Source organism: Caretta caretta, chromosome 2, assembly GCF_965140235.1.
Source record: "Caretta caretta isolate rCarCar2 chromosome 2, rCarCar1.hap1, whole genome shotgun sequence".
Classification (NCBI taxonomy): Eukaryota; Metazoa; Chordata; order Testudines; family Cheloniidae; genus Caretta; species Caretta caretta.
In genome coordinates this window covers 258241875-258258304 of record NC_134207.1, presented here as the reverse complement: position 1 = coordinate 258258304, position 16430 = coordinate 258241875, and the positions used below count along the sequence as shown (strand labels likewise).

General features: G+C 40.8%; 1 protein-coding gene across 3 annotated transcripts in view; it reads left to right on the top strand.

The window, feature by feature from the left end:
* OXSR1 (oxidative stress responsive kinase 1) overlaps positions 1-16430 on the top strand; it is a 120202-nt gene that overhangs the window by 86715 nt on the left and 17057 nt on the right. For all 3 annotated transcript variants that reach the window (XM_048837489.2, XM_048837491.2, XM_048837490.2), the window contains 6 exons: positions 5138-5247; positions 8899-9000; positions 12277-12410; positions 13882-13930; positions 15570-15635; positions 15917-16039. In XM_048837489.2, the coding sequence (XP_048693446.1) occupies positions 5138-5247; positions 8899-9000; positions 12277-12410; positions 13882-13930; positions 15570-15635; positions 15917-16039 (584 nt within the window). The remainder of the gene's footprint in view (positions 1-5137; positions 5248-8898; positions 9001-12276; positions 12411-13881; positions 13931-15569; positions 15636-15916; positions 16040-16430) is intronic.

Here is a 16430-nt window from a genome sequence, read left to right as displayed (position 1 = left end):
ATAGATGAGCCCAGGAACTTAAATTCGTAAATTTGCTAGACACTAAAAATCATGGATTGAATGGAGACACTGGATTTATGGTTTATTGCAACAGTCTGTAACCCACTAACAACCCCTTCCAGCTACTCTACTCTCCCCCTTCCTCTTTCTGACTAGTCACTTCGCCTTGAATGGTCCCTTGAAATGTGTTAACTACTTTTGCTAAACAATCTATTCCACCTTGTATTTAGCAGTGAGCTCCATATAAGCTTGTATTTCTGACCCACAGAAGTTGGTCCAATAATAGATATTACTTCACCCACTTCTGCATAACACGTTCAACATATCTTGCTGCAATATTATTGATTAGATCTGTCTGACTGGGCTAATTCCAATACTGCTTCCACAGAAGCACCTGAACAGATGGAGAGAAATGGTCTTCACAGTTAGTTTTATCCACAGATCCCAGAAGTACTTGAGATTTGGATTATGACTTGCAAGAGGGGTCATTGCCAGAATTTTGGAATCTTTGGAGCACTCTCGGACCACTAAATCACATCTGGATTCCTCAAGAGCAGTGGTAGCCCGTACCACTGATTAGACAGCAATTAGTGGACAGATTTTGACTTCTCCTTAATATAGACCCGTCTACAGTAACCCAGGTCTCTTACAGCCATTAGGCCACCTGAGTGAAATCTACTAAAGACCTTTCAGACTGTGTAGGTTCAGCTTATGCAGGATCTGGTAGAGTGAGGTAGTGCCAGCAATAAATAATATATTCACTTACCATTCATTGCCAGAACAGTTCACGTTGGCTTAACTTCCAATACTCTACATGGTTTGGGAACAAGCTTCCTTAGGGACACCTTCTTCCAGGACTGAATATTAGTCTTTTGCTGACATTTACTGTATGGGAGTTCTTGTGCCTCCCCATCCAGTTTTTGTTTTTCAGTGAATGGCAGTGAACTCTTGCATTTGCTACAGCTCCGTAGTCATGAAAATGCTTGACCAAAAGATGGATCTTCAGCTATGAAGGTCAGAAAAGTTGAGCTTTTGGGGGTTGCCAGAGAGCTTTCTGAAGCTCAACTTTTCTGACCTTCATAGTGGAAGATCCATGTCTTTGGTTAAGCATTTTCTTGACTATGGAGTCTTAGTAGGTTATTTATGGATGGCACAGGTGGCACGGGGGGCCTGTGCATGGAGAAGACCTTATTTATCCAGGTTTGTAAATAAATAAACTGGGAATGCAACTTTCAGCTGTACAGATTCATTTCTTCATCACAAAAGTAGCACTACTTAAAATCAAAGGAGAAATGAGCAGCCTAGACTTGCCCTTCTTCTAAAAAAGCACAAACTCACAGAACTATGCATCTTGTCCCTTACATCTGTCCTTTGTATCTGTCTATCAGGGCACCTCTGATTCTGTGACATTTTATGCATGTTCCCAGAGTTTAGAAAATTTTATCTGATGAAAACATTTCTTAAGTTCCATTTCATCCCTTCTCAACATGTTTGATACCGGCAGACAAATCCAGTCATAAGCCTGTGTTCGGGGAACCAACCCTGGTGTAATGATACTGCTGCTTCCCTGCTTCTACCTCAGCAATAAGAATAAAGTTTAAACTTGTGGGCAGCATTTTATTTAGCTTTTTACAAATATTGACATAACAGGCGCTCTTTTTTAAAGCATTAGTGCACACTGTTACAGTGGGCTATTTCAGAAAATTGGAAATCAGTAAATGGATTGGAAAACCATTGACTAAATCAGCCATGTAATGGAATACAATTTAATTCCACCAAGGCTTTCTGGTAACCTCAAGACAAATGCAGAGCTCAAGGGATTTATTGTCAGAATTCCAAGATAGAATTTATAAAATTCTTACTTTTTCTGAAATGTGGTGTGTGTGCTATTAAACGACTTTTATTTTTGATGCTGGAACATTTTTACCTGAAATGACTAGGATGATTTCTATCTAAACAAATACTGAGGCTTCAGCTAAATACACCTAATTTTAGAAAACCTTGTTTTGGAACCTCATTAGATCTTACAAGTTAATCAGGAATGAAACTAGTCAATACTTGGATGGGAGGCCTCAAAGGAAAACTTTGACACTGCACCTTTGGTGATTCTGTAGAAACACAGGGACTGTTTTACAGGATCAGGGTAATGGTCCATCTAGACCTTTATTCAGTACCAGATTCTTCAGAGGACGGTGCAAAAAATGACAAACAAGTATGAAATAGCCATAAATAGAGGCAGAATCCTCAACAGGTAGTAGTGGCTTTAGGGCCTGAAGCGTGAGTTTGTCCTTTTTTAGAAAAACTTATCCTAGTGAATAGACACATGGATGTTGTTGCTCATATAAATGGCCAGTCCTTTTCTGAATCCTGCAAAGCTCTTGTTCTCTCACTTCTAATTGTAGTGAGTTAGGTTAATTTTGTATTGTGTTAAGTGTTTACTTTTCAGTCTAATGTTCGTGCCTTTAATTTAACTGGGTGTCGTCTTATTCTACGATTGACTAGAATAAGGCTCCTGGAGAAGGTGGTGCTCTTTCCTTAGAGTCTTTGCTGAACCTGTACGCTAGAGGGCACTGCTGCTGGAGGGGCAGTCTTCAGAATGAGACTTGAACTCCATATCCTGACAACTTGTGAATATGAAACAGATGTCACTTTTTATAGGAGTATGGTTGTTAACCTTGGTGTTACGTGGTAACTGTTTTGCCTGGAAAAAAATCTTCCTGTAGTTACAATTGGGTATGGTCTCTTTCAATTCCTCTATTATACTGTCAGCGATTGCTTCCATGTGCTGTTTGTTCAGGTCTGAAATGATTGGTTGCCCTTCGCTGGTGGGTGAAATAATTCTGTGTTTAGGTTCTGATCCTCCAAGCCCTTCATGCACTCGCACTGAAGTTACTTGGAATCTCGCATAGTCGGAGCTTGCAGGTCAGGCCCATCGTTTGTACACCAGTTTGTCAAATAATTTGGGATTCTTTGGGCTAAAGGGAGCTTAATGCAGGTGTGGTACCAGATATCCAAAGTGTATGTAGGGCTTGGAGGAAGTCTGTCTCTGTATGTGTAAATGTGCCTATATACAAAAATTATAAAAATAGTGCAGATTGTATCTGGGACGACCAACTATCAGCTAGAGGTTACATCTGGAGCCATCAGCCAAAATTCTTCAGCAAGACCTGTCCCCTTCAGCAATCCAGCACTGCAGTCTGAGTAGAATATTGGCATTTTGGGGCATTATGGAATAAATGGAAGTGAGTAGGGGTGAGGACTTGGAGAAGACTTTAAAAAAAAATGCAACCTTAAAGAATTATCAGTTGAATTTTTTGGTAATTTTGATTTGATCTTTCCATTGATATGAGGCACAAATCAGGACAGTCTTGCCAGGATTTCTTTCCCATCTTCTGTGGTTATTTTCTCTTCCTTTACTCTGCCCATACACCCAAAGCCTCCCATGAAAAAATTCTCCCTGGCTCCCTCTTGGACCAGTGACTGTCGTGTTACCATGTCTGTTTATAAAGTGCTCCTCTCACTCTGAGCAGAGAGCTTGTATCACACTTTGTTCCTGCATGGCAGCGTCACTTTTCATGAACTCACTGAACCGCACCAGTATCTGTTGCACAAAATGTCACCTTTGTGATTGCAAGCTCTGCTTAAACTTCCTTTAAAAGCATGATTTAATTAATAACTAGAACAGTAGTATTGTGAGGTACTTCTTGAATAAGGTATTCCTCATGTTTCAGCTTGACAAAGGAATTCTAGTTTAGGTTGGACCACGGTGGTGGGGGAGGACTTATTTAAAGCACTAATACAATAGAGATATCAACATCCAGTCCCAAATTGCCTCTGCATAGCCTCCTACTTCAGTGGGAAACAGTTACAATTCTTGATTCCAGTAACTTTAGCACTTTTTTGTCATTGATTGGTAATAGCTTGTGAACTTCAGGTACCCAATTAAAGTGTTGTGTGACCTAGTCATGGGTCATTGACCGAATATACTTTACTTGGTAGCACAGTATTGAAAACTAAGGTGTTTCCCATCCCACCTGCATGAAACAGTTGTGGTCCACGTGACACTTCTCACATTTTACCAGTTCTAATCCTTTATTTAAACACCTAACTCTCCCGCCCTAATTCTGGTGTAGAGTCTTCCTAATGAGTAGAGCGCTAATCAGTGCAATGTTTGTCTTCCTGAGGCTGCAAACAGAATGAAATAATGGCTGAGTGGTATCTCTTAACTTGGCTGACCTAAATGAGGGATGCAAATTATTTCAGGAAGCCTAAAATCCTGTGGGATTCATCCCTTGAGTATAAACAACTTTCCATAATTTCAGCTTCAACTGTTTATTGTTGGAAAACTATCTATATCCAAAATAAAAGTGATGGGACACATTCTTCATGTTAGAATGCAGGTGACTTTGGGACTCAAGTGAGTTACATCGGTCAGTGAGACGGTAGATAGATGTGAGCTCCCTGCCTGCCCTCTGCTCTTCTGATTGGGATATTTACATTGTTGTTAGGCTTGTTGTTAAGCTTTGGGATTAACATGAACATTTATTGCTAATCATTTTAGCTGATGGGATAGGGAAGGAGGTGAGTAAAACCTGTGTGGGTGGGGAGTTACTGCAGAGAGAAGAAAAGACTGATGCAGATACTGAAAGAAAAGAGAAACTAAAAAAGAGTTGGGGCGGAGGAAGAGGAAAGACCAGCCTTTGATCATAAAAGTCCAGGATGTTGCTAAAGGAGACAGTAACTCACTTAACTGAACTCTTATTGTTTCTTACTACATAATGACCATTTTCTCCTTGGTCTCTGTGCGAACTTCCCACTGATGTCAGTGGGAGATCTGCTGTGCGTTGAGTGTGTATGTAGTCCTTCCTTCGTACCCTGGCCCAAAAACCATTGTTAAAAATTAGGATTCTGTCCTTTCTGTGGACTGCACTTCACACCTCTTTGATATAATTGATGAGTATCCATGGTTATGGACATTGTCAAAGGACTAATTTGCCTTAGTCGATCATTCTTAGTCCTTCAGAAACTTCCCCATGTGAAACATGACCATCAGCTGCATAGCTGAGATTTCTTGTGGTTTTTTTTTTTTTCATGTTCAGGATGTTTTCTTCACTGTAGGCTTTTTTTGCTATTTCAGACTTCGGTGTTAGTGCATTTTTAGCCACTGGTGGTGATATTACCAGAAATAAAGTGAGGAAAACCTTTGTGGGCACCCCTTGCTGGATGGCACCAGAAGTCATGGAACAGGTAACGGTTTAACTGGTAGTGTCTTATTAGAAAATTGTACATGGCAAGTGAGCTAAGTCATTGATGTTTGTTTATAAAAACTTTGGTCACTGTGGTGGCTCAGCCCTCATACCACCCGCTGTGGCTTTCTGAGGGTCCCAGAGGACAGCTTAATAGTCACACTGCTCAGTATAGTACCGGCTCCTTTCTCTAAAATTTCAGAGCGCTTTGAGCACTCACAATTTCAGGCCCTTCTATGTGTTAGGTTTTTCTCTAGCACCCTTTGTCATCCCAACTAGCCTCTGAAAAAAAGCTACTCGAGATCCAAGATTGTTCTTAAGCAGCAACCGTTGTCAGAGTTTGTTTCAGTGGAGCTACTTGCTCCATTAAAATGGAGGATATTGGGGATGATGGGAGGGATAAGAGAATGTTTTCTCCTTAAACATGCAGTGCAGACTACTCCCAACAAATGTAAATGTCAGTAACTGGTGTGGAGGAGAACTGGGGGTCGGGAGATGGGATCGGGGGAACGATTCATTACCCTGCCGAATTTTTCACCCCTACTGAAGTCTTAGTTAGCATTTGTATCCCTTGGAAAGGAATGGCTGCCTCTAGGATGTTGGGTTCTCTTTCCTTCCTTGACCTGCTAATCAGCTGGGAATGGAAGTGGTGTCTGCTCTTGTTGCCTTATGTAAATGGAGGCACAAGGGATAGAGCAGCAGGGTAGACAAACACCTGTCAGAGATGGTCTAGATCGGGGCGGGCAAACTTTTTGGCCTGAGGGCTGCATTGGATTTCGGAAATTGTATGGAGGGCTGGTTAGGGGAGGCTGTGCCTCCCCCAACAGCCAGGCATGGTCCGGCCCTATCCAACCCCCTCACCACCTGCTTCTCACCCCCTGATGCGCCCCCCCCCCCCCCGGGACTCCTGCCCGTTTCCACCCCCCCTGTTCTTGGTCCTGTGACTGCCCCGGAACCCCCCACCCCTAACTGCCCCATCCACCCCCCCTCCTTCCTGACTGCCCCCCCCCCGGACCCCTGCCTCATCCACCCCCTACCCCCCCCGACCACACCCAGTCCCCTGACTACCCCTGGAACCCCTGCCCCGACTGCCCCCTCCACCCCATCCAACCTCTCCTCTCCGTCCTGACCCGCCCCCCACCCCACCCCCCGGGACAGGCAGCCGCGCCGCGCAGCACAGAGTACCAGATCAGGCCGGGCTCTGCAGCCACGCTGCCCAGAGCATTGCGCCGACGGCGCAGTGAGGTAAGGCTGCGGGGGAGGGTCCGGGGGCTAGCCTCCTGGGCAAGGAGCTCCGGGGCTGGGCAGGGCGGTCCTTTGGGCCGGATGTGGCCCACGGGCTGTAGTTTGCCCACCTCTGGTCTAGATAATTCTTAATCCTTCCATGAGTGCAGGGAACTGGACTAGGTGACCTCTCAAAGTCCCTTCCTGTCCTATGATTCTATGATGTTGCAGTACTGAGCTGGGCCGTATTGGACTTCTCCAGGCTGATTGTGTCCAGAATGTCTGTGACTAAAGAGGAGAGGGGATTAGATCAATGAAAAACCAACTGATCAAAGAAAGGGGAAAGCTGAAAGGATAAAGTTGTTATAAAGATCTTTAACCAGGAGGGAAATGTAACTAAAATGAAAAGACTTAATTATAAATATACCTAGTATTTTCTATTGAGACAGATGTTCTGGGGATACAAGAGTTCGTAAGGACTGTGAGTGTGGAATTATTACAAGAAATTATTTTGAAAGGCTGTTTATACCATCCCATTCTCTTCCAGCAGGTGTTGCTGTGAACCAATTATATGTTGAGTTATAAATAAATAGAAAAGGTAGATATCAAAGAATTTTTGACCCAAGTCCATTTCTTAATTTTGGGATAAACTTCCCTATCCCGCCATTATCTCTCTAAATGCTGTGCACATTTTGACTGGAAAACAACTTTTGGCACAAATTGAAGAGGTAAATGTCATTGATCTAAATCCATAAAGTATAAACAAATTAAGGTTATTGGTATATTCTGGATCAAAATTCAGATGAAGAGCTGTTTTCCCTTTGGGTAGCCATTAGCTATATTAAACTAATTTATAGGATTTTGAAAACTTCCCTGATGACTTCAATTTACAAGCAGGATTTTGTACTGTAATTGGAAGCTATAGATTAGGCAGTAGAAAATTATTGATGTATTTATGCACCTACTACAAGACTAACACTGTGCTTCAGTGTTGTTTTTTGTCTTTGATTATAGTTTAAATTTATTCTCCAGCATTGTTGAGCTACATACAGTGTGATGCAACTTAATTTTATTAAACTTTTTACAGATTTTTTTTCTCTACTAATATAATCATATAAATACAAGAAAGTCAAGTTTACATAGTAAAAGGAGATCACTACTAGCGGTTTCTCTCACTTAAATCCCATCAAACTGGAGTATCCCAGGTAGGCTAGATATGGAGTGTCTAGAGATGGACAAAAAGAAAATTGCCTTCAGAACTTAAGGAACTAGTACAAGGTAAACGAAGGATAGTAAACTTATCAAATTTAATTTAACCATATGAATATAGAACAAGATGAACCATAAATTGAAATCTGGAAGTGTTCTTCAAAATGCAACAATAGTCTTGTTCCTCACAGGTAGTTTGTGCAAAACTTTTAGCTTCAGCAGAATTAGTGTCTTCTCCTAAACTAACGGTTAACTTACCTAGTGCAATAGTGGTATTAAATTTGCACTGACTCAGCTCTAGCAGTCTTCTCCCATTTGTCTTGAGAGCAGGAAACGCGAAAAATTTCATTTTGGCAAAACACTTGTGGTTTGTAGTTCTCATTAAAGTTAGTACACAGTGTCTCTTCCCTTCAGTGGATAAAGTAAATTTTCCATTTCAGATGCCAAAACACTAGGTAATATTAATGAGGAAAAAGGCTTATTGGCATATGAAATTTTTTTCTTTGCATAGTGGAGGTTTAAGTGCTATATGGCTTTAGTGAACAAATCTGCCCATCTAATGTGGAAACTAATACCCATTAAACCAAAAGACAATCTAATGGAAAGCAAAATATTAAATGTCAGCAATGGCCTCTATAAGCAGGAATGAGGAGTTTGTCAGTGGCCTGGCTCAACTCCAGGCTGGCACGGACTTCCAAGTGCAAAGAGCAGAGTGCTAACCTGTTTCAGGACTGGACATGATTGCAGTTAGTTTAACAAAGTAGCTGGTTAGGCATAGCTCCAAAAACAGTCATATGTCTATTAATCCCCTTACTATGACTATTTCAATCATACCAAAGCAGTCCGACTTTCCATATTGGTATGGAAGCCAAAACCTGGTTGAATCCAATACCTGGTAGCCATCTTGATGTAACCTTTGTATTGGTAATGTGGCATATGAAAATTCTTGTACAAGCTACAAATATGGTCTTCCTCAGATATGACTGCTCTACCTAAGGTTTCTGATTTGCAGCCAGGAAGGAACTGAAAGGTAAAGAAAGGCATGTTCCTTCCTGGGTGTAATTGCCATGCCAGCGAAGGTTAATGGAAGATGTTTTTCAGAGCCCTTGAGGGTAAAGAAATGATGCAAACATTTAACAAGCTCCATTCAAAGCCTGCTGGCAGAGGTGTAGTTGGGGATAATGAAAAATATGTAGAGTAATATCTTGTTACTTTTCAGGTCAGAGGTTATGACTTCAAGGCAGACATCTGGAGTTTTGGAATCACTGCTATAGAGCTGGCTACTGGGGCAGCTCCTTATCACAAATACCCACCGATGAAGGTGAGCGGTAATCTTCAAATACTTGTGGTGACAAAAAACAGTATTAAACAGTGTTTCCTGAGGTTATTTGAAAGAATGTGGTCAGTCCAATTTTCCTCTTGTCAAAGAGCTGCCTGTCCTTTGTGATTATATTTGTAAAATACCATCAGACTCACAGAATTGCATTTTATAATCTCTTTGGGGAAGTCCTTTTAAACGTTACATTCCTTTTTTGTGTTTGGGCTTAAAATAGAGAATAGTACTGTTCAAATCTATACCCTTCCCTGCGCAGATACTCATGAGTAGTACTCGATATCTCACCTGGATCCTTTAAAAGCCGCATAGCAGTCTTTTCTCTTAGAGCTGTAGAAAAACGAGCAGTTCAAAGGTTATAGGGCATCCAGTGACCCCTGGATAAGGAGATAATCAGTCCTCTCCTACCTTCTATTCACCTACTCATAAAATCTGGAACCAGTTGTTCCAGGTGAGTTTTTAACTGGGGGCTTGGATACCTCATTGGATTAGTAATAGAGGTAAGAGGCTCTACATTCTTCTCCTGGTTTGAATGTTAGCTCAGCTGGAGACTGGAAGTTGCTATCTGGTGGCTGGTCAGTAGCCTGTGTAAAATGAATTGAGGGCATCAGCCTTGGGTATTCCTGAAATGTAATTGGGTTCATTCTGTCAGAGAGGTAGTAGGTTTCACCGTATGTTTTTGTCAGCTCTAACTGCCTGATATCTATTTGGGGGAGTTTTAACTATGGGGACTGAGCTGGGATTTGTGTGTAATATCGTATTTTTGTTGGTTTAGTTCAGAGGTTTCCATTTTAAAGGCACATCACTGAAGCCTGGGGAGGGTTGTTGCTCTAAACTAGAGCCCTGGGCAGGATATTTTTTGAATCCCATTTTTATCCTGCTGCCACCTGCAAAAACCTTAGATTCTGCAAGAGAGACAGATTTCCCCATGCTGCTACTTATAAATAAAAAAATAGACTTTTTTTTTTTTTTTTTTTTAATATATAAATAAATAAAAATATGGCTAAAATTTTGGCATGTGTATTTTTATTAAGAGTCACAGATGGGACACAGGCAATAAACAATAAAATTGCAGAAATGTACAAAGGGCCAGTGTTAGGGCCCCCTTAGGGGGTAGCAAGCAGGGCAATTGGCTGGGGCCCTACTCCACAGGAGGCCCCGCAAAGATAAGTTACGGGCAGTGGGGCTTGGCTACGGGGCTCGGGCTCACTCTGAAGTCTGAGCCCTGCTGCCTGGGGCTGAATTAGTGGAATTTTGAGGAAGTTAGAGGTTTCTTAAAATCACAGAATCTGTGAGCTCCATGACTGACTCGTAGCCTTATCTATCTATCCATCCATCCATCCGGAATTCAGACACAGTTTTTACCATTAAAAGAATAAAACAAACCTTGCTTAAACCACATAAAATACTTTAACTCCTGTTATAATAGACATCAAATCTTTCTACCCCTCGCTTAAATTTAAGTATTAAAACCTTTATTTTAAAAAAAGGAAAACCAGCTCCTGTCATAGTGGTTCAGTTGATAGGATGCAATGGATTTTAAGACTTCAACATTCAGAAAATAAGGACCTATTTCTACATGTTGAGATGCCCTTATATTCAGACATACCTGTTCCTAGTAAATGAGGTAATGAGCACACGGACTCGGGAGGGGGTGGAAATTCCCTTCATTGCGGGTCTGCTGTGTTGTGACTGTACTACCTGTCCCTTGCTACACAGCGTTATGGGTTAAGGGACCTGGAGACTTCACTGCTGTGCAGACATACTCCAGACTAATATGGTAATTGTTTTGTCAGATATTTGCTGTGCAGAAGACCTATCCTTTCTCTTCAAATACTTGTTTCATGTACTCCAGATTTTTGAATAGGGTGTTTTAGATTTGTGTTGCTGTTGCATATTGTTCAAATTCTTGCAAAAAATTGCAGCCACTTACCCTGATTATCGCTAAGGAATTAAAGGTAGGTTTTCACCAGCTAGCATCAATGGAACAAACATGTTTTCTAGAAAACAATTATATTTTATTCAAAACTGAAAAATTTAATGGGTTTGACAAATAGTCTGAAAAGAGACCTGCCTTATGCCTTGTCTGTGCACAGAAGTTGCACCAGTTTCATTTAAATCAGTTTTTAAACTTGTTCAGTTAAACATGTGCAAAGCCTTTTGTGGCCTATAATTTCAGTTTGAGTATCAAATTTTGGTTTAATTTAAGCACATTTCTTATTGACTGACGCTAACCTGAATTAAGCTTGTCTTAAATTGAAATAAGAGTCTAGCCAGAGGTTTGCACGAGTTTAACTGAAATAAGTTAAACTGGTGCAACTTTCCTTTGCAGACAAGGCCTTGAACAACCGAGTTGTTTCAAATGCAGTCAGTGATCATGTTAACAATGCCCCTGGTCTGCAAAGCAAGAGACAAATATTCACTGATTTAGTAGATGTTGTTGTCAATAATACTTTCTTATGTGATAATGAAATTTTAAAAGCATTTTACAGTAGGTTTTGTGGTCTGCACTCAGTTCTACGATTACTATATTCAAACTCCAAGTTCAGATCCTGGACTATAAAGGTCACTTAAGTTGTAATTATGTTTTCATATTTGTGACTTGGGAATATTAACCTCCATTTACATTGGATTGTATAATTCTGTATGAATTGATGGACCACTGCATTTTTAGAACAGTGGACACCTTTAAATTATGCTGCAGGCTGGTTCCTCTTCTAAAATTGGTGCAACCTGTATCGAAGCGACAGAGTAAGATGGTGGCAAGAATAATCTTTTTTTTTCCCCTTCAGAATGTTTTGTTGAGTGGAATAGAAAAAATCCTCCACTTAGTGCGAGAGAGAGAGAGAGAGAGAGAGAGAGTGTGTGTGAGAGAGAGAATTATCCTTGGGGTTTTTTACATTCATAATTAGCCATATTTCTTTCTAACTCCCTCTTTCCCACAAGTCTAAGATATCTGCAAAGAAATCTGAACTGAGCATTTGAATCTAAAGTCTCATATGACCAGTGTCTATAGAATGAACATGATTGGCAGAAATGCTGTGTCCCTTTTCTTCCCTTTGGGGCTGCATTATGCTGGCGTGACTGACCTGAAAACTTGATCTGACCTTACTTGCAATTTGAAGCCTGTATCTCAACTCCTAACATGTTAAAGATGTGTGTCCCCAGAATGCATCAGGCTGCTCTATGTGTGGGGTTCCCTAGACCTGACTTCTAAGAATTTTTGATCTTCCTAGATGTTTCCAATGGATTTAATTCTTTCAGGTTTTAATGCTGACACTACAGAATGATCCACCTTCTTTAGAGACTGGCGTCCAAGATAAAGAAATGCTGAAGAAGTATGGGAAATCATTTAGAAAGATGATTTCCTCATGCCTACAGAAAGACCCTGAAAAAAGGTATTTAAAAAAATTTAAAAATAAAAGTTGTCCTAGTTAGCTCTGCAATCTTTGAGCCAAGATGATTGCAGAGGACCTGGTGTCTGACAATAAGTTCTCCTGCCCATCGTCATTTTTTATAAATAGGGATAAATGTTCAATACTGTGTACGACTGGCAAGACACACAACTTTCATTCTGATTAACCGGTTCTGACTAGCTCAGTATTGTACTCCCAGAGACTTAATTGCAATTTTTGTCTCGCTTCTGGTTCAAGCTGCACTGTGTTTTTTGCCCATCAGAAATTATAGGTTGTGAACTGTGTATTTACCTGTGGAGCTTTTAAAATATACATTGTTTTTAAATTTGCAAATATAAGAAGGCTCTTAGTGCAATCTTGACTCATTTGGTTATAAGGACTATTTATTAAGGACAGCTATATAAAACATTGGTAAACGTCCCATAACATGTTCTCTCATCCATGCAAATCCTTTTAAAATATCCCGATACAGCAGTTTTAAATCATCCTCTCACTACAAGTAGGTGATCATCTGTTCAGTGTTAAGGGTGTGATTGGCAGGGGGCGGGGGGAGGAAGAAAGCAAATGGCGTTGCAGTTCCCAATTTATTATTATTTCTGTCTTTATTCTACGGTACGGGCGTGAAGCCCCAGTCAGGGTCCCATTGTGCTAGAAAATGTGCAGATGAGTAAAACAAAGGTAGTAACAATCTACAAGAGCTCGCAAACCAGTTTCAGCTAAATGGAGCCAGCAGATAACCAAAGGTATATCAGTGCACCTCCTAAATGTGTAATGTCTATATGTCACTTTCTGAAGATAACTAACCTAATGCACAATTAGTATTTAGTAACCATCTGCCTGAAAGCAGAGGTGTGAACTGCAGTGCATCACATCTGGAAAAGAGCCATTGCTTTTGCTGTCCTTATTGGATATGTCTACACAGCAACTAGACACCCACGGCTGGCCCGTGCCAGCTGACTCGGGGTCTCGGGTTGTGGGTAAACAGGTGGCAAAGTTTCATGTTGTAGGCAGGTTGCGGTGAATGAGACAAGCAGCTTGGAAGGATAAGTTATATTTCAAAAAGAAAAGGAGTACTTGTGGCACCTTAGAGACTAACAAATTTATTAAAGCATAAGCTTTCGTGAGCTACAGCTCACTTCACCGGATGCATACAGTGGAAAATATAGTGGGGAGATTTTATATACACAGAGAACATGAAACAATGGGTGTTACCATACAGATTGTTTCATGTTCTCTGTGTATTTAAAATCTCCCCACTATATTTTCCACTGTATGCATCCGGTGAAGTGAGCTGTAGCTCACGAAAGCTTATGCTCTAATAAATTTGTTCGTCTCTAAGGTGCCACAAGTCCTCCTTTTCTTTTTGCGGATACAGACTAACATGGCTGCTACTCTGAAACCTGACATTTCAAAGTAACAATTATAACTATTTTTCTCCCTCTTCTGTTAATAGACCAACAGCAGCAGAGCTATTAAGACACAAATTTTTCACAAAAGCAAAGGTATGATAAAACTTGTATGGAAGGGAAATATTATGTATCATGAAATATGTGGGGTGGTATAAGGCTTTACTGGTGTGAGCTGGAATGGCTGTTTTGTTTACAATCAGTGCTACTCTGAGTTAAGCTGCTTGTTGCAAATTAATGAAATAAAACCTTTGTATGCTATCAAATCATGTATTCTGTTACAGAAATGTGTTTCATAGAGACTATTTAAAAATCTTGGAGCGTTTTTAACATCTTCTATTGGGTTTATTTTTTTTCCCCCTCCACCTCTAAAGCCAACTGAAAGTATGTCTACACTTGCAGTGATGTGGAGAATTAGCTACTCCATGCCCAGCTAGCACGGATATAAAGTAGCTGTGTAGACAGTGAGGCACTGCTTAGGCAAGTAAAGTAGAAGAGCTCTGGCAGAGGGAGGCAGTGGTGAAAGGCTCCAGCAGCTCAGCTGGAGACTTTTCCCACTGCCTCCCCTCTGCCAGAGCCTTTCACTGCCAAGCGTAGCTATACTCCACAGTGAGTGTAGATGCAGCCTGCCTTTCACTATCTCGCGTAGCTCCATGTACCCTACACGCTGGCAAAAGTGTAGATGAGGTCTCAGAGGGAGTAAATCTAACTAAGATCTTAGAAACCTCTGAAAACAATCTGGGAGACTTTCTGTGTACAGTAGAACCCTCAGAGTTATGAACACCAGAGTTATGAGCTGACTGGTCAACCACACATCTCATTTGGAACTGGAAGTACACAATCAGGTAGCAGCAGAGACCCAAAAAAAAAGCAAGTACAGTACTGTGTTAAACATAAACTACTAAAAACATAAAGGGAAAGTTTAAAACAAAATTGACATAAGGAAACTTTTTGTGCTTATTTCATTTAAATTAAGATGGTTAAAAGCAGCATTTTTCTTCTTCGTAGTAAAGTTTCAAAGCTGTATTAAGTCAATGTTCAGTTGTAAACTTTTGAAAGAACAACCATAACGTTTTGTTCAGAGTTACGAACAACCTCCATACCTGAGGTGTTTGTAAATCTGAGATTCTACTGTATTATGCCATAAATAAGGTCAAGTGTTTCAGGGCTCTCCAAAACTAGTAGCAAGTGCTGTATGCTTTTGAAAGCTGGGCGTCTGCCATACCAAATGGTATAAACTCCCATTTCTAGACCCAAAGGGTTGGTTGCAAGATACCAGACCTTAAATCTGTCACTGGATCAGGGCAGAGTATTTCTTTCTATCTTGTTCTAGGCCTTAAGTCAAGGTACCCTTTTGGGGGGGGGGCAGTGATTTTGCAGTGATTCAGTTGAATTTTAAGGAAAATCAAAGTTTCTTGTATACCACTTCTTGCTTGCTAATCCTATATCATTTTGCAGTGGGAAATCTATCACAGATGAAAAGTTATATAGGATTAGCATGCATATTAGAGAAATTCTGACTGCAGTCCCAGGGAATGAATGGTGGATTGCTTCTTGTTACATCTCGCAGATGTTCTTAGAAAGAACGATGTTGGCTCCCAAACAGCATATGTCTTCCTGGTTTTATTAAAATTAGATTGAAAGTGGTTTTTATGGCCAAAAAATGCTTTAGCCATAAAATGACTTTCAACAGTAGAAGAGTGAATTAGACACTTAAAATCTTTTTCTTTTCCAGAATAAAGAATTTCTACAAGAAAAGATGTTGCAGAGAGCACCAACAATCACTGAAAGAGCTAAAAAGGTACCAAGATGCAAATGGACAGTGACCACGTTTGTTTAACAATGGATGTCATAGTTCTGCTAGTTTTTTATGCTTAAAACTGTGCTCAAAATTTTTTGGACTAATTCTTAGTTAGCATTGTGATATTCTAATGCCCTCTAGATATAAACTAACTGATCTCTTATCAGTTCCTGTTAGACTCCAGGATGACAGCTTAGATGATGTTTGGACACATTTTTCCTAAAAAAGACCATTAGAATTATCTGCTTCATACAGCATTGGTTTGTCTCTCTGCTGAACAGGTCCGGAGGGTCCCAGGTTCCAGTGGGCGTCTTCATAAGACTGAAGACGGTGGCTGGGAGTGGAGTGATGATGAACTAGATGAAGAAAGTGAGGAAGGCAGAGCAGCAATTTCACAGCTCAGGGTGAGCCTCTGGGTTCTGAAACAGTTGTATTATTTGTATTGCAGTGGTGCCTAGATGCTGCAGCAGTCTTCAGAACCCCATTGTGTGAAATGTTACACATACACAGTAAGACAGTCCTGTTAGGGGCTTATTCCTTCACCTGCTTACTTCCCTGGTCCTTCTCGCATGAACAGAGAGCAACAATATCCGAAGTCCAAAGGTGCAAACAATTCAATGTTTATTGGGGTGAACTTCCAGCAAGCATGATTCCAGTTTCCTTCCTTAGTGTCTCCCTTCCCAGCTCTGGTACCACAGAGCCTTACCTGTGTCCCTGTTCCCATTCCCCCCCTTAGCAAAACATGATTCCAATTTCCCCACCCCCATTTCCTGTTCCCATTGCCTCCCCTCCCGC